At 32.9% G+C, this 19,166-nt stretch overlaps 1 protein-coding gene across 1 annotated transcript in view; it reads right to left on the bottom strand.

Annotated features, from left to right (window-relative positions):
• The window catches only part of LOC139489771 (protein turtle-like), a 28,261-nt gene extending 10,233 nt beyond the window's left edge, over positions 1–18,028 (bottom strand). Inside the window, exons 1-8 of the mRNA XM_071276587.1 lie at positions 17,922–18,028; positions 16,783–17,091; positions 11,731–12,015; positions 5,018–5,329; positions 3,780–4,082; positions 3,000–3,335; positions 1,648–1,956; positions 340–435 (exon numbers count right to left, since the gene is read on the bottom strand). Of these exons, the coding sequence (XP_071132688.1) occupies positions 340–435; positions 1,648–1,956; positions 3,000–3,335; positions 3,780–4,082; positions 5,018–5,329; positions 11,731–12,015; positions 16,783–17,091; positions 17,922–17,973 (2,002 nt within the window). The 5' untranslated portion in view covers positions 17,974–18,028. The remainder of the gene's footprint in view (positions 1–339; positions 436–1,647; positions 1,957–2,999; positions 3,336–3,779; positions 4,083–5,017; positions 5,330–11,730; positions 12,016–16,782; positions 17,092–17,921) is intronic.
• Positions 18,029–19,166: the final 1,138 nt, after the last annotated feature.

Here is a 19,166-nt window from a genome sequence, read left to right as displayed (position 1 = left end):
CTTACGTTCATTTGTAAATAAAATTAATGAAAATAAAACAGTAAATTCTCTTCAAACTTAAGCTAAACATCCTTTTTTTTTTGCAATGTCCCAATTGTCTTGTCCTCAATATAATAAGCTATATTATGCATATCTCTCGGCATTCTTTCATTGACTATTTTGACTTTCACTTATCATAGTAACTCTCATCTAGCGTACAATATAAAAATATAACAATATAAAGTTGTATCTTAAGATATTTTCTTTCTTCTAGAGGTAAATTAAATCTCGCGTTATGAAGGAATAAGAAAACAGTTAACGAAGACATCATATCATTAACCATTTGATAATCATATTTACCTACTACAAGCCACGCTACAATAGTAATAATAGTAGAAGATGTTCCCAACGCTACCATCGGAATGCTTGCAGACTGTATTGCATTATCTGTGTTTGCTACAGATGAAATGAGAAAAAAATATATGTTAAGAAATTATTTCCATAAGAGAATACGAGTCATTCAGATGTATCGTTTATTTAGAATGATGTATTTTACGTCTTATATGTCTAAGAGTATATGCTTTTTTTTTAAATATTATTATAATTCCGGATAGACAAATTCAATACCAAGCCTCTCGATACAAGAAAAAAGATTAATATCAATGTTCTGCATCAAAACATTTGTAACTTTGTATATTCTCAATACAAATGACTATCACCTTTTGCGTGATGTCTTAAATACTTCTGAAAAAGTTCTTTTTATTATTGAAAGTAAATATATCATTTATGTTAATTTTGAAAGCAAAAAATACTGCACTCTATACAGAATCATTTTTGTCGATGAAAACTGTTCCGTCAACCTGGTTGAAAAGTAAAGGATTGTAATACCTAGATGGATTTATGCGAGATCAAAATCACATGAGGACACTCTGTTTAAAAGCATAGTTTGTTTATGTAGGAAAGGAAAGGGTGTTTTTCATTAAAACAAAACAGTAGCCCTTTGTTTTAATGAAAGAGCAGTGTTGTGAGGTTACCTCCATATAATTACATTAGATGTATGTTTCATTATGATACGTTATTCTTGTTGGCTAACTGCAATCTTGCGTTATTCCTTAATCACCTTCAACTTCATTACACAATAGAATTTAGCATGCATGGTGACACGAGGTCCCACAATTAAGTGTACAGGTAAATTAAATAAAAATCGAGTGTTCATGATCCTACCTAAAAAAATGTAATTATAAGTATTGAATGCTTCTTTTTGTAACTTCATAGGGTTGTTAAAGCGTTGACCATGTGCACATTTGTAGAATGAAGCGCGGAAGCGCTTCATACAAAATGTACTTCGTTCAACGTTTTCACACCCCAATGAAGTTACAATAAGAAGCATTAATTCTTAAGAGCTGCACTGTACTTGACTAGTGAAATGGTCGATTTTTATATCCGTGAGTCAGCTCATTGGTTACTTGTAGGAACATTTAGTTGTAGTGTTTTTTATGTGTTTTGTTAAACTGTTTAGTCTTCAAGGACTGTGCAAGTTCTGCTATGAAATGTAAGAATGAAAACAAGGACAACAGCAGATAAATGGTAGTACACGAGATTACTGTTTATATTATTGTAAATACATGCTGCAAAAATTGATAAACATTAAACCAATTGTTTTGATACCTTTACTAAGAGTCTTGGCTGTGATGATAGCTGATGGTAAACTTTTGTTGAAACTGTTTTCCGCTACAATTCTTACGTCATAGTAAGTTGAAGTTTGTAAACCAACCAATTCATATAGGAGTTTTGTGTTACTTATTTCAATATCTCTCACATTGATTTCTTTGCGAACCCACATTGATGAAATAGACAATTTATGCTCAATGTGATAAATCAGTTGATAATCTTCATCATCCACAGGGACCCACTGTATTGTCAATCCTGTTTCGCCAACAGATACAATAGTAATATTTTTAGGCGTTTGTGGAATGTCTAAAAGAAAATGGATATAAGCAACGTGTTAAAAACAAGAGAAAAGCAACATGTTTAACCCCGCCACATTATTTATGTACGTGCCTGTCCCAAGTATGGAGCATGTAAAAAGTAAAAATAACAAAATTACTGAACTCCGAGGAAAATTCAACGTTTTCTAATCAAATGGCAAAACCAAATGATAAAACACATCAAACGAATGGACAACAAATGCCGTATTCCTGAATTTGTACAGGCATTCTAAAATGTATAGCGCAAAATCTCACTTGTTGAAGTTGTATTACAGTCGCATCAAATTCCATTATATGTATGACGATGCGTGTAAATCAGTAGTTGTCGTTTAATTGCTATGTTACATTTATGATTTTCGTTCATTATGTTGTATATAAATTATGCCGTTAGTTTTCTCGTTTGAATTGTATTACATTTGTCATCTCGGGGCCTATTATAGCCGACCATACAGTATAAACATTGCTCATTGTAAACATTTTGGTAATTTGAGAAGAGTTGACTCGTTGGCAATCATACCACATTCTCCTTTTTTTTTATTTCAAAATCAAAATACTTTTACTGAATTAAAAGTATAAAATATCTTTACTGGTATATTACGTTAATGATTACAAATTCCGAAAAATGATATCGGAATTTCGTTACAGCCTCACCTGTATTTACGGTTCAAATTTTACTGCATCAGCTGTACATTGCGAAAAAATATTTTCTCATCTGTGATGCTCAATAACTAACTGTTTGAAAATCCAAAACATAATACAAACGTTGAATATAGTCAAAGGTACCAGGATTATAATTTAATACGCCAGACGCGAAGCTTTATTAGTTATAAATGAAACCAAACATATAGTATAAACCAGAAATTATTTGGATAATTATTTTTAAAAAATGCATCAGTTTGATAATATTTAAAATATAAAAATAACAATATGTGATGTGCTTGCCTATTGACCACTATCCACAAGGGACAAAACAAACGTATATTTATTTTAGTACAATAATTGTATTTGGATCAACACACACATTAAACTTACTTCCTATTTCAAGAAACATAATGTGCTCTACAACTTCTCCTATGCCATTTGACAGCAGCAGTCTGTAAAATGTAGCATCTTCAATTCTAAACGCATTTATAACTAGCGTCAATTTGTACCCGTCAAGTTGCACTCCTTTGCCATGGAAATCGTCATCCACTATCATTATTTTTTCAAGCATATTGAATTTTGCTGACTGTGATAAAGGGGTAGTGTTTCTGTACCATTTAATAAATGTATATTTGGGTTCACTAAACGCATAAATATCGACATCCACATTTGTTCCGATCATTACAGTTATTTTCTTGACATTGGTCTTTACGAAAACTGGCCGTGCTGTAATTTGGTAAAGAATATGCTGATTAACATCAATGCTCCTTATTCAGGACAGATTCAATGTTTATTTATTTCCTGAACATACAATGTATTTTATTGTATATTACAATGTATTCATGTCATCTTCGAGTATTTTAATTTGGTATTTTCCAAGTTATATGTTAAAATACATCAACTTTAATAAGGATGTCCTTATTTCCTGTATTTACCCATTTTTTTTTGCTGAAACAATGTTAAAAAGTCCAAATCAAATTAAATTTATTGTTTCTCTATCATCTATTTTAACAGATTTTACAAAAACATACGTGTCGAATTTATTTAATGGGATCGTATGATAGAGTGTTTGTCAATGTTAAAATGTACAACAAATTATTTCTATCGTGACCCTGAAAAACATTTATACTAAATATCTTTACGTTTTAATCAAACTTAATATTGGATTACACTGTATTTTAACAAAACCATATCCTGTTTGTTTTTCTTGTCCATTTGTTCCCAAAATGCCATTTCCAACTGTACACACATATATTCCACTGTCCTGGTAGCCAAACTCCATTGGTACTTCCGGAAGTGTCAAAATTCCATTTTGTCCGATTGGTAACTTTCGAATTGTAACACCATAAAAAGAATTATGAGAACAGTTGAAGTATGTGTATTCACTAGGGTTGCCTTGTATACTACATTGTACATTCCTTATCGTGCCTCTTTGCTGAAACGTTTTATTTTCTACTCCTACACTCGGCGCATCTAAAAACAAACATATTTGTAAATGTTACTCTGTATCTAGTTCAATTGGAGTCAAATGTTCGAACGCAAGAAACATTACACCGAAATAATGTTTGCGAAAGCCTCTTAAATACATGTTGAAATCAATACATCACTAGGTATTTTCTTCAAGATAACTGCCGATTTAAAAAAAAAAAAGTGCATGCCTATTGGGTTCATTTCAAAATTAGTGTTATTGTCACATTGAAACATATGTTTTTCATTATTATTCTATAAAATATGTTTTTTGAAGTATTCGACAATTTCAAATTTAAAAGAAATATAATATAACAGACAATGTCAAATTATTTGACATCAGGAGAAGTTCGATTTCACGATATTAGTAACGCAGCATGTTTGTTATCGCTACACGGATTGAGAACCTTGTTACTGCTTGTCTATTGTTTTTATTCTGTAATGTTTTGGTTTTTCAGCGTAAATAACAAATCGTTATTTGTTTCTTTTTGATTAATGCATAATGGGTTTGGATTTTGTGACGATATTGAAGTTGGAAAATAGTGAGGACACCGTATGTTACCCTCAAATTGTCTTTTTTGTTAGTTGTGTTGTTTGATTGCTCTCGTTCATTATCATGATTATAGGATATCCAATTTTTCCTTTTATATACAGTATGAAAGGATAGTTTATAACTTGTTAACAATGAATATAAACGTTACGATCGACAGTGAACGGTGAATGCAAATGAGACAAGATATGACACCTGAGGTAAACAAAATATTGACATGTAACAGCTAACTAATGCATTAAATTTTTAACGCCTATCAAACAAACACGTTTTGTTTCTTGAACAACAAATTGCAATTACATGTTTGTATATGGAAATAAGAGAGTATACATAAAAATAAGTTGAGCTGCAATAACGAACAATTAAAGATTAGCTAATTAAATTTACTTACATTTGATATTGAGCAGTTTGCTTGATGAAATATTACTGCTTATTATATTACTAGCTTTACATGTTAACAATTGTCCGTTATAGGTTCTAGAAAATTTGTAGATTAACGTTGATGTTACTGTAAACGTTTCTGTGGACGAATTTAAGGTACTACTTTCGTAAGAGTTTGACGTCACATCGAAATTATTTTTTCCAATTAGCCAAGTGAAATTAGCTGCAGGTCTGCTACCAAGTGATGTGCATGAAACATTAAGAGGCACTGTCTCTTCAGTAACTACAAAGCTCTGGGTGAATATTGGCGGCAACGGCTTCACTGAAAGATTACACATTCAAACTTAATACAAACATTGCATGTCTCGATTCGATGGCTCTATGTATGTTTAGATATGCAAAACTTGTAAATCTTCTAATAACAACTTTTATGAATTTGTGATGACGACGCTATGTTGACTACCCCGTGTCTTTCGTTTATTTGAATCGTAAGTTTGTTGTCTCGTTGGTGTTTATCAAAGATCTCCGATTATTCCTAATACACAGAAATCAGAGATTCTACATGACCATTTATAAAAGAAATAATTACATTTATTTATGCACAATATACTTTGTATCACAGATTACTTACTATATGTAGATGAAAAGTTAAAATGCATACACATATATAGATTGGCTAGTTTCTTAATTGAATTTTCACTTTACCACTGATATTAACATACAATTTGTGTTGTCAATAATTATAGTAGCGATGTTTTAAGCCATCGACTAGAAACTGACACACACAGTATTATAATTGCAATAAAAAATCTGTTACATTTCAATAGTATTCAAAAACTCAATTAACCCTTTGTACGTACAATGTTGTAATAATTTTCTTCATTTTTTGTTATCGAGTCCGTTTTTGATTGATTTTGGGATGCTTTGCTTCCTTTTCTTCATGTGTGATTCTCTTTCAAAGATCCAGCTCTTTTAGATGTTTTTGCTACTCTTTTTTTTTTAAAAGCTGAAGATACATTGTGCTACAGATTTTCTTAATAGAAAAACAACAACAAATTAAAATGTCAATTGTTCTTGAACAATTGAGAGGTCTTTCCTTTTATAATGTAAAATATATGTTCCAATAGACTTAGAATGTATTGAAAAGCTTTAAAACACACTGAAAATCCTTTAAATAAGGTCAAAAACACATAATTCGCTATATGGGACATGACCTTGACCTTTGACCTTTTGACCTTTGTCAAGGTCATTAGTCCCCAAAGTCATTGCTGAAGACCCCATGGGTCTAGGACCTTTGGTTATATAGTAAAAGCTGATTTTGTCTTTTCAGAAACCTAAATCAGGGGTTATGCCCCTTATAGAAAGGTCAAATCTCTTCGGTCAAAATGTAACAAAGATGCGCCTTAATGATCCAAACATTTTCCACTATTCAAAACTTCTATAAGTATAATGGTTTCTGAGATTATCCCATAACAAGGTGTAAGGTCAAAGGTCAAGGTCAACATACACATTTGACCTTGAGGTATTTTTCAAAGTCACATGAATTGATGATGAATGGTGAAGATCCTAGGTGTCTACGACTTACGGTTTCTGAGTTTTGGTGGTCAACCGACACCGGTTAATTTTCATAGGGGCATAACCCTACTAATGAGTTGTTGAATCTTTTCGATCCAAATGTAACGAAGAACCGGGGTCTGGTCCAGAACAAATTTCACCCTTTGTTTTTTTTCTACCTATTACGGTTACGGTGTTGGAACGATAACAAGGTTTTTGGGTTTCGGAGGGATTACTCCGAACCGACAAAATATTTCGTCTCACAGGGTGAGTTCCGGATAGGTATTCATGACACCGATACAAAGTGTGAACATGAAAGCGACATGGTGTACGGTTACGGAGGGAAATTTTGTCAAAGTTTGGCGGAACAAGAAGAATAATAATAATAATAATCAGAAGAAATACAGTAAGGTCTTTCCTTATAGAAAAAGGAAAGACCTTAATAATAAACAAACGAAATACAGTAAGGTCTTTCCATTTAAGAAAGGAAAGACCTTAATAAACAAACGAAATACAGTAAGGTCTTTCCATTTAAGAAAGGAAAGACCTTAATAATAGGGAAAAAACTGGAGTTGTCGTTCTTATCCGTTGATATGATAGATAGCACACAAGCTACATTCATTTGTAAGTGGAGGGTTAAAAAAAAAGGGGGGGGGGGGCAAAAGGGGGTCTCGGGGAGATTTTTTCTTTTTTTTTATATAAACGGAACAGAATGGTTAAAATTGCCGTTTTACAATATAAATCAATTGCTTTCAAAAAGCAATTGTAAACGGTCTTTCCCCCCTTAGAAACATGATTGTTTGTTGTGTGTGTGTGTGTGTGTGTGTTTGTTTGTTTGTTTGTTTGTTTGTTTGTTTGTTTGTTTGTTTGTTTGTTTCTGTGAGAGGTCTATATTATTCCGGGGAAGTTCCATGTTTAGTTTGGAAAGTTTTTATTTTATTTTAGGTCCAGCGCGCGCGCCAGATTGAGGAGACACCACGTGACTTGGGTTTATAATAACGAAAACTTTTTTTATTTCTCTTTAGGTCGGGATGTTGAACAGACAACATGTATAGAGACGGAATGTACACAATGTAATTTCTTTTGTCATTGTAGGAGGAAATTGACATTTTGATCACAGTTCACCAGCAGTGCATGTTTTGGATTTAATTGATTCGGTGTAACTTTAAAACACATTTAAGGATTATTTTCTGATAATATACATTTTTCAGCACCAGTTTGTAACACAGATAAGTATTTCAATCTAGGAGCGGACATTTTATTGTAGCATTTCACTGAGAGTTACGGACCTAGCAAGCAATTTTAACGGCATTGCAATTTTTTTTCTCTAGGAAAAGTCTTGAGAGATATCGGCACCACGTTGTTTTATGAACCTTAAGTACATGTATGCCCTGATGACTGTAAAGTTTGGGGTCGATTGGACTTGTAGTTTCAGAGTTCAACTGATAACAAACATGTGGATTTTTTTTTTTCAGAAGAGATGTAAGAACAATATTAAAGTTCAATTCTTCTTGAATAATTGATAGGTCTTTCCTTCCATTTTCTTTTAATTATACTGTCATAAATAAATATATCATATATATCGATTGATTAATTTATTGATTAGTTGGTTGGTTGGTTGGTTGGATGATTGGTTTATTAATTAAACACTTGATATAGGGTCTCTTGAAACAAGCGAAAAAAAAAGAGATCTTGGATTCCGTATTAAACACATGAAACGGAAACATGCATTGATTGATTGGTTGGCTGGTTAAACACGTTGGTTGGTTAGTTAAATACGTTTGTTAAACATGTTGGTTAAACACGTTGGTTAAACATGTTGGTAAAACACGTTGGTTGGATAGGCTCAATTAAAACAAGCGAAAAAAAACCTTGGATCCCGTATGAAACACATGAAACGTGACATGCATTGATTGTTTGGTTGGTTGGTTGTGTTAAACACGTTGGTTGGTTAGTTAAACACGTTGGTTAAACATGCTGGTTAAACACGTTGGTTGAATACGTTGGTTAAACACGTTGGTTGGATAGGCTCAATTAAAACAAGCGAAAAAAAAACCTTGGATCCCGTATGAAACAAATGAAACGTGACATGCATTGATTGATTGGTGGGTTGGTTAAACACGTTGGTTGGTTAGTTAAACACGTTGGTTAAACATGTTGGTTAAACACGTTGGTTGGATAGGCTCAATTAAAACAAGCGAAAAAAAACCTTGGATCCCGTATGAAACACATGAAACGTGACATGCATTGATTGATTGGTTGGTTGGTTAAACACGTTGGTTGGTTAGTTAAACAAGTTGATTGGTTAGTTAAACACGTTGGTTAAACACGTCGGTTAAACACGTTGGTTAAACACGTTGGTTGGATAGGCTCAATGAAAACAAGCGGGAAAAAATCCTTGGATCCCGTATGAAACACATGAAACGTGACATGCATTGATTGATTGGTTGGTTGGTTAGTTAAACACGTTGGTTAAACATGTTGGTTAAACACGTTGGTTAAACACGTTGGTTGGATAGGCTCAATTAAAACAAGCGAAAAAAAAACCTTGGATCCCGTATGAAACACATGAAACGTGACATGCATTGATTGATTGGTTGGTTGGTTAAACACGTTGGTTGGTTAGTTAAACACGTTGGTTAAACATGTTAGTGAAACTCGTTGGTTAAACACGTTGATTGATTAAACACGTTGGAAAAGGTCAATTAAAACAAGCAAAAAAAAAAACCTTGGATCCCGTATGAAACACATGAAACGTGACATGCATTGATTGATTGGTGGGTTGGTTAAACACGTTGGTTGGTTAGTTAAACACGTTGGTTAAACACGTTGTTTAAACACGTTGTTTAAACACGTTGGTTAAACACGTTGGTTGGATAGGCTCAATTAAAACAAGCGAAAAAAAACCTTGGATCCCGTATGAAACACATGAAACGGAAACATGCATTGATTGATTGGTTAGTTAAACACGTTGGTTGGTTAGTTAAACACGTTGGTTAAACACGTTGGTTTAACACGTTGGTTAAACACGTTGGTTAAACACGTTGGTTAAACACGTTGGTTGGATAGGCTGAATTAAAACAAGCGAAAAAAAACAACATTGGATCCCGTATGAAACACATGAAACAGAAACATGCATTGATTGATTGGTTGGTTGGTTGGTTGGTTAGTTAGTTAAACACGTTGGTAAAACATGTTGGTAAAACACGTTGGTTAAACACGTTGGTTAAACACGTTGGAAAGTGTCAATTAAAACAAGCGAAAAAAAGAGACCTTGGATCCCGTATTAAACACATGAAACGGAAACTTGCTTTGATTGATTGATTGATTGATTGATTGATTGATTGATTGATTGATTGATTGATTGATTGATTGATTGATTGATTGATTGATTGATTGATTAATTGATTGATTGATTGATTGATTGGTTGGTTGGAATTCAAACACACATAAAACTGTTTAAATAGTGCCAAAAAACACATAATTTGATGACCTTGACCTTTGACCTTGTGACCTTCGTCAAGGTCATTGCTCCACAAGGTCAATGCAAAAGACCGTATGGGTCAAGGACCTTTTGTTAATGAGTTTTGCCTAAAAATGGCTTTTTAAAAACCATCAATGGGAGTTATGTCCCTTACATGATGGTAAAATCAGTATAGTCATAATGTAAAAAAGTTGCCCCTTGAAGTACCAATCATTTTCAACTGCTTAATTTTTCTGTATCTATAACCGTTCAATAGTTATAGGGAAATGAAAAACTTTTGAAAATCTAAAATATGACCTTGACCTTTGACCTTGACCTATATTTTCTAGTTTTGGTCCAATGAACTCAAATCTGAAGACCCGCAGTCTTTATGACTTACGGTTCATGAGATTTATATGCATATCGAAAATTTAAATATTCAAGGGGAAATAACTCCTATAAAAGGTCACTGGATCGCTTCGGTTAAAGTTATTTGAAGTTGTAACTTTTGGCAAGGAACATTTTAAAAAAAACCATTTGCCGCTAAGTCTTATAGTTTATGAGGAGTAGTGATAACAGTGTTTTTTGTAATTGGGGAGATAACTCCTATAAGGTAAACAGTAAACCTTGGTTATTCTAATACAAGATAGATATTATACCTCCGATACATGATACCAAAGATCATTTGGATATGTTGCGTACTTTTCTTGATTTTGGACTTTGAAAACGGACGAGGAAAAAGAATAATAATAATAATTAAAATGTCAATTGTTCTTGAACAATTGAGAGGTCTTTCCTTTTATAATGTAAAATATATGTTCCAATAGACTTAGAATGTATTGAAAAGCTTTAAAACACACTGAAAATCCTTTAAATAAGGTCAAAAACACATAATTCGCTATATGGGACATGACCTTGACCTTTGACCTTTTGACCTTTGTCAAGGTCATTAGTCCCCAAAGTCATTGCTGAAGACCCCATGGGTCTAGGACCTTTGGTTATATAGTAAAAGCTGATTTTGTCTTTTCAGAAACCTAAATCAGGGGTTATGCCCCTTATAGAAAGGTCAAATCTCTTCGGTCAAAATGTAACAAAGATGCGCCTTAATGATCCAAACATTTTCCACTATTCAAAACTTCTATAAGTATAATGGTTTCTGAGATTATCCCATAACAAGGTGTAAGGTCAAAGGTCAAGGTCAACATACACATTTGACCTTGAGGTATTTTTCAAAGTCACATGAATTGATGATGAATGGTGAAGATCCTAGGTGTCTACGACTTACGGTTTCTGAGTTTTGGTGGTCAACCGACACCGGTTAATTTTCATAGGGGCATAACCCTACTAATGAGTTGTTGAATCTTTTCGATCCAAATGTAACGAAGAACCGGGGTCTGGTCCAGAACAAATTTCACCCTTTGTTTTTTTTCTACCTATTACGGTTACGGTGTTGGAACGATAACAAGGTTTTTGGGTTTCGGAGGGATTACTCCGAACCGACAAAATATTTCGTCTCACAGGGTGAGTTCCGGATAGGTATTCATGACACCGATACAAAGTGTGAACATGAAAGCGACATGGTGTACGGTTACGGAGGGAAATTTTGTCAAAGTTTGGCGGAACAAGAAGAATAATAATAATAATAATCAGAAGAAATACAGTAAGGTCTTTCCTTATAGAAAAAGGAAAGACCTTAATTAGCTTACAGAAGAGATACAGCTTTGCTGAATCAATTAGGGGATAATGTGAAATCACGTCGTGTCCTGCATAACATGTAATTGCCTTACGGTCGTACGATCTACTAATGGTCGAAAATGTGTGTTGAAGGGACTGATTGCCGGTAGCAACTATAGTTCCGGAGATCGTCAGCTTCACGTTTGGTGGTGGTTTTCCTCCAACAGCTCTGCATGTTATTATCAGATTCAGTCCTTCTGTACCTGATAGTTTGTCATCTGGTAACACATTGTCTATATTTACACTTACTGGTTCCACTGAAAAACAATAGACTTGCTATACGATATGTTTTAGTCAATTTAGTAATACAATAAGAATGAGAATATATACAATGCTTTTCAGCTTCGTACTTTATTTGGCCTTTTTAACTTATTTTGATTTTAAATATAAAAAAAGATCATATACATACAGAATCTAAAGATCTTTCGGGTCAATAATTTTCTGATTGTTCTAAAAAGTCCTTAACATGGTATAATTTCCCAAAGTACAAAAATATAGGAAGATGTGGTATGAGTGCCATTGAGACATCTCTCCATCCAAAAAACAATTTATAAAAGTAAACCAACACGGAGCCTTGGCTCTCACCGAACAACAAGCTATAAAGGGCCCCAAAATTACTAGATAAGTGTAAACCCATTCAAACGGAAAAACCAACGGTCTAATCTATATAATAACGAGACACGAGAAACACGTATAAATTAAATAAACAAACGATAACTACTGTACATCAGATTCTTGACTTAGTACAGGTGCAAACATTTGCAGCGAGTTTAAACGTTTTTAATGGTACCAGACCTTCACCCTTTTTCTGAAATAATAGAATAACATCACAATATAGAAAAACACACGATAAAATATCAATTGGAAGGCTTAACTCAATCAAAAAACGTAAATTAACACACTATGAACGAATAAATTTGATCTGCGATACCTGAATGCAAATTCATAGTTAATAAATTATTTGAGACAAACATTCAAGGCCAAAAAGCCAACAAACAAGTCCAAACAAAGCCACTGCAAGACACCACCGCGAAATATTTAACAACCCTTTAGAAAATAATCACTTTTGAAAACAACCGATTTCTCATAATATATACAGGTAATGAAAAAGACTTTGTCGTTTTAGGTATACTACTTCTGTGTATATAAAATCTTCCAATAATTAGGTATACCAAGAAAGTTCTGTCATATAAATACCTAATTCAACACTAGATACATATGGGGTGAATATCAACAATATAACTATATAATTAGAGCTAAATAAAACTTCCCTGTACAGATTTAAGGAGAATAACCTATAGTTGTTAATTTATGTGTCATTTTGGTCTCTTGTGGAAAGTTGTCTCATTTGCAATCATACCACATCTTCTTTTATTATACTTAAAAGTCTGTCTGTGCAGGTTAAAAAATTAAAGATAACTATTCCTATAAAGTTCGTCTTGAATTTTGTACAAGTATTTCCGGTATTCTCGATCTATTCATATTCAATGCTGACATCGAGTTAAATTCTGTATGATTTTGCTTAGTAACCTGATTTTAAAAGTGCCAATCTTTGCTGCATATCAATCGATTTCTTTGGAATTTTTTCCTGACTTCTCTGTTCTATCTGTATATTTATACGAATAATTACACTGATGAGTCTTATGTAAATGAAACGAGCGTCAAGCGTACTTAATTATAACCCTGGTACCTATGATAACTAATTATATGTGGCAGAGAGACAGTAAAACATTATATTGAAGATAATTCTCCAGGAATTTATTTGCAAGCAACATTGTAAACCCTTTATTTTTTTAAGCATCAATGGCCAGCAGTACTTGTCGTTTGCTACTTACGAAGGAAAATGATCATATTGAATGGAGTTTTGTTTTTATTTCAATTTATTCTTTTTATACTATTTTCCAAAATGGTTTCCCTTGAATCCATAATTGATAGCGTCCTTGCTAAAATGGGACAAACATTGAGAAGATCTAGTTTTCAGTGTTAACAGAGGAGGTAATATTTTGTCATTAGATTTCCTACAGAAAAAGGGAGTATGAACATCAGTTTTCTGATTCATATTTAAAGTGAGCTGAATATTTCTAGAGTCTTTTCTATTTTGACCTTCGATTCCGTTTTATCGTTCCACTTGTCTTTAAGAGCGTCCCGATGTTTTTGTCTTCTCTGAATTAAGCTTTATAATGCAGGGTTAACTTGTTCCGAATCCGCAGAAAAATACTTTTGAATTTGCTTGTAGTATCATTGAGCAGTCATTGTGTTTCACTGGAATGAGTATACCTTAGTTTTATTACATGAATCACAGTATTTTATGTTCATAGTCACAAAGATAAAGTTTATCTACAAATATCACTTAAACTCAACATTAACAATGATCCATAAAAATAAGATCTAGGTCAGATAGACATTTACATTTCCTGCTTGCATTTCCTATCATGATTTTCGTGTTGCTTATTCTTTAGTTTTCTATATTGTGTCATGTGTACGTTTGTTTGTCTGTTTGTCTTTTTCATTTTAGCCATGGCGTTGTCAGTTTATTTTCGATTTGTGAGTTTGACTGTTACTCTAGTATTTTTCGTCCCTCTTTCGTTACACCGTTCAATATTTTAATGTACTAAATACATTTGACCTGTAATTGCATATACCTGTAGTAGACAAAAAACAAACCACACCACGAAAATGTTGACCAATGAACCACGAAATAAGATGAAACATGCTAGACTTGCACCTTACTATCATTCCCTTCACCAAATAAGTTGACCTTGGTTTTAGTATCTGAAAAACAGATAACAAGGACAACTTTACACTGAGAAATGAACCGTGACAATGAGGTCAAGGTCAGATGAAATATACCAGACTGACATGTTCAAACATGTTTAACCCCGTCCACATTTTTTGCGCCTGTCCCCAGTCAGGAGAAAATGGCCTTTGTTAGTCTTGTATCTTTTTAATTTTAGTTTATTTATATATTGTGGACTTAAGTGTGATGTCTATTTTCCCTGAACTAGTACACACTATGTGCGGGGGCCAGCAGAATCCCGCCTACAGTTGCGGGATTATGTTGCTGAAGACCAGTTTGTAGACTTCGGTTATTTACTGCCCTTTGGTTGGGTTGTTGTCTCTTTGACACATTCCCAATTTCCATTCTGAATTTTTTGCACACCTTACAACCATTACATACACAAATATAGTTTACCTTAGCGTATTTGAGAAACGGATCTGATAATATTGCTTAATAATTGGGTTCATTCCCTCTATTCCCACTTTTTATAAATCTGGTAAGAAAGGGTAGAATTTCATGTGGGAATAGAAGGAAAACTTGTGCAAACAAAGGATTATACTGTACAAACATTTTTTAATCAACTGTTAATTGACCAGTGGTTTTTTTTTTATTAGAACAGGTAATAAGTTAATTTTGCATCTGTATGAATTCTGGTTTTTTTTTAAACAAAATAAATAATGAAGTAAAGTTAACAGTTTTCACCCATTATTTTATATCTTTGATTATTGGTCCAAGTAATTAAAAGCATTAAATTATCGTTTATTTAAAGTTACTTTTGAGTTTGAGAAATATTTATTTTGGATGAATGGCAGATATCCTTATTTCTTAAATTTGGAACTTTGAACATGAAATCTCCAATAGAAACTGGAAGATGGCAAAACATATATAGAAAAAGAAAACAGATGCCATTGGTGATGAATACCATTACATTTTTAATTGTTCAGCTTTCGATATTTGTAGAAAACAATGTATTGCATTTTACAATAGAAATAGAACAAACACATTGAAGTTTTATGACTTAATGAATTCCCCAAAATGTACAGAACTGAACGAACTTTGTAAACTTATAAAGGAGATCAATAACAAATTGAACTTTTCTGGGTGAACAATTGTGAATGCCTCTATCTACTTTCGTACATTATATATTTATGTAATTGTATTGAAATATGTAAAATTATCTCTATACCTTTCTGTTATTTGGTTTGTGAGAATAAAGATTTATATATATATAAGATTATACTTGGTTATAATATTATTTATATCATGATTTATTAGTAAAGCAGACAATTTTTTAAAGTTACAAATTCAAAAATTTAAAAATAAATCTGACTCCAATCTATTTATCATAATTTTTCTCTATTTTTATGCCCCACCTACGATAGTAGAGGGGCATTATGTTTTCTGGTCTGTGCGTCCGTTCGTCCGTTCGTTCGTCCGTTCGTCTGTTCGTCCGTTTGTCCGTCTGTCCCGCTTCAGGTTAAAGTTTTTGGTCGAGGTAGTTTTTGATGAAGCTGAAGTCCAATCGACTTCAAACTTGGTACACATGTTTCCTATGATATGATCTTTTTAATTTTAATGCCAAATTAGAGATTTTACCCCAATTTCACGGTCCACTGAACATAGAAAATGATAGTGCGAGTGGGGCATTCGTGTACTGAGGACACATTCTTGTTAAGTATTTATTTGATGAAAAAAGAAACATATTACAAATAAACAAGGTATTATACCTAAACAGTGTACCAAATATGTTATGCTTTAAAAAAGTACAGGTAAATCTTAGGTGAAATTCTAATTAACCCTGATTGTTTTAAAAACAAATTATTTATGAAAACATCTATTGTTATTTGCAAGTGGGAATAGAAGGAATAGTATTTTAAAAAAGTGGGAATAGGAGGAAGACACCAATAATTGATCCTCGATCCATGAAAAGAGATCGAGGTCAGTCAAAACAGTATAAACTTGATTGTTGTATATGTTCGCCTTCTCTCGGATCCTTATTTACTAGTCTTTGTATAAATAAAAGTAAAAATAATAAAACTTATTATTGCTTATACCTGGTAAAACAATCTTTTAAAGGCAATCATTCTATGAGTGTACATATTTTTTCATGTGCATTTCTCTCTTGCAATATTAATGTCACCCTATTGTGTTTATTGGCAAAATAAATTCGACTAGTCCAAAAGTCGGCATCATAACGAGATAGAAGTGCAATTGTACTGAGTGTTGTTTTAAGAAAATGACTTACAAATAACAGTTAGTTGTTCTGTGTGTATTCCAATGCTACCAGAAAGAGTACACTCATATGTTCCTTCGTCACTTTCTCTTATGTCAGATATATTCAGATGATATTCTCCTTTCGTATGATTACCAGTAATTTGTAATCGCTCTTTAAGGTCTTTTGCAAATGTTGGATTTATCATATTACCCTCTGAATATGTTTTGAATATGGATCGTGCACTGTACTTCCATACTATCCTTCTCCCGTCCGAGGCTGCATATGGACACTCTAATTGTACAGTAGAACTGTTGAGAGCAAACAAACCAGATACTGAGGCTACAATACAATACAGCTGACATATATTTAACTACGATGGCATATGCTCTTTGGTAATCGCATGGTTCATCACTTATCGCCGACTACTATCTGTTAACTACTGTATTATCGAACTTAATGTGATAAAATTGCATTACGGTGTAGTCATTTCGGTGAGTCAAAAGGAATACGAGTAATGTTGGTACTGTTAATGATATTACTATCATTTGGTCGATAACTTTGCTGGTGGACCATTAGTTCCCCCCCCCCCCCCAAGTTATTACATGTACCATCGCAATAGACAGTACTGGCATGAACATTCTGATATATTTAATTTAAATTTTCTGATATAATTAAGGAATAGTTTTCATGTGCAACTGTAGTTTAACATTTGGTCTTTTATTTGTATCAGCGACTAAACGTTTGTATAAGTTTTGATTTTAAAATAAGATTAGCCTTTATCAACAATGAAAAGCATTAGTTGTCGATATGTGCACCCATCTGGTGCAATAACATTAATTAACATTAACATTAACCCATTGGACTTGCTATACTTAATTTTCACACGACTGCTTTGGATTACATTCTTCTTTTTAATAGTTTTTTTTTCAAGTCTCACAAGAAGCTGAATAGAGTGTACATATAAAACAAATTCTGAAGAATTGATGTTCAACATGTTTCCACTATAAAAAAAAAATGAATTGCACATTTGTTGTTAGACATATAACTCTATTAAAAACATCTGTAAACATTTTCTTCACAAATAAATAAAAGAGTATATATCATGTGAGTTTATAAAACCTATCAAGAAAATAAATCTACTTGGAGTCCTTTTGATTAACAAAACTCACCGGGTGTTGTCAATGCAAATATATCCAAAACTAAAAAGAAATACTTTAACATTTGTAATTACTGTGTAAATCTAAACTTCCGTGTTGAGGCCAACTTTTAATAGTCGTAAAGAAGATCAATTTACATACAGAAATATGCATCACTACACAACTTAAAAATATTCGAAAAACGATTTTTAAAAGTTATCGAGGAAGTAAATATTGTGTTCGATAAAAAGTCGTTCAAGGTCATATAATAAATACATTTTTGAAAATAATGACAATTAGGTGGTTTTTTTTGCGTTGAGAAGTCAATTAAAAGAGTTCTGTAGTCGTATGTTTCATTTTAGGATTGATTACAATTTGTCATGGAAATAAAGTTGTCCTCCACTTTATTGTTAATAAAACCAAAAAAAAGAGACAACACTTCAATCAAAGATAATATTTTACCGTTTTGTAAACTACGAAATGAATTTGGAATAACGATGCGATATTTCTTCACAGTGAATATTTAAGTGTTTACTTTTTATGCCCCACCTACGATAGTAGAGGGGCATTATGTTTTCTGGTCTGTGCGTCCGTCCGTCTGTTCGTTCGTTCGTTCGTCCATTCGTCCGTCTGTCCCGCTTCAGGTTAAAGTTTTTGGTCACGGTAGTTTTTGATAAAGTAGAAGTCCAATCAACTTGAAACTTAGTATACATGTTCCCTTTGATAAGATCATTCTAATTTTAATGCCAAATTGGAGAATTTATTCCAATTTCACGGTCCAATAAACATAGAAAATGATAGTGCGAGTGGGGCATCCGTGTACTGTGGACACATTCTTGTTAACTTTTGAAGTAATTCTTTATTATCGTTACAGCAGTACTCCATTTATTTGCGATGAATTAATGTCAATGTCTTACGTCTTATTTTGTACTTCTTACAAAACGGTGATGTTGATAGCGTAAGTCAATATAAAAGCACGTGTTCGACTTGTTCAACTGTATTCTTTGTACATGGATTATAATTTTATTTAATTAATCTAAATTAAATTGGCATTTGCTAAAACTATGTTGAATAATTCGATAAATCAATCGTCTTTATAAATATTGTTAACCAGTGGAGCCACCACGCTAGTGAGACTGTTGAGCTAAGAGCTGCTACATGTTGTGACCAAGTGGAGCTTGCTATTTATTTGACCTGTACATGTAGAATCAGTAAACCAGTTGGGCTGAATATTCATTTGAGTTGGAGGAGCTTTAATGAGCCGATGGAGTTGAAAAG

The sequence above is a fragment of the Mytilus edulis genome, chromosome 9 (assembly GCF_963676685.1).
Source record: "Mytilus edulis chromosome 9, xbMytEdul2.2, whole genome shotgun sequence".
NCBI lineage: Eukaryota > Metazoa > Mollusca > Bivalvia > Mytilida > Mytilidae > Mytilus > Mytilus edulis.
The sequence above is the reverse complement of the archived record's forward strand: the minus strand, read 5'-3'. Positions and strand labels throughout refer to the sequence as shown.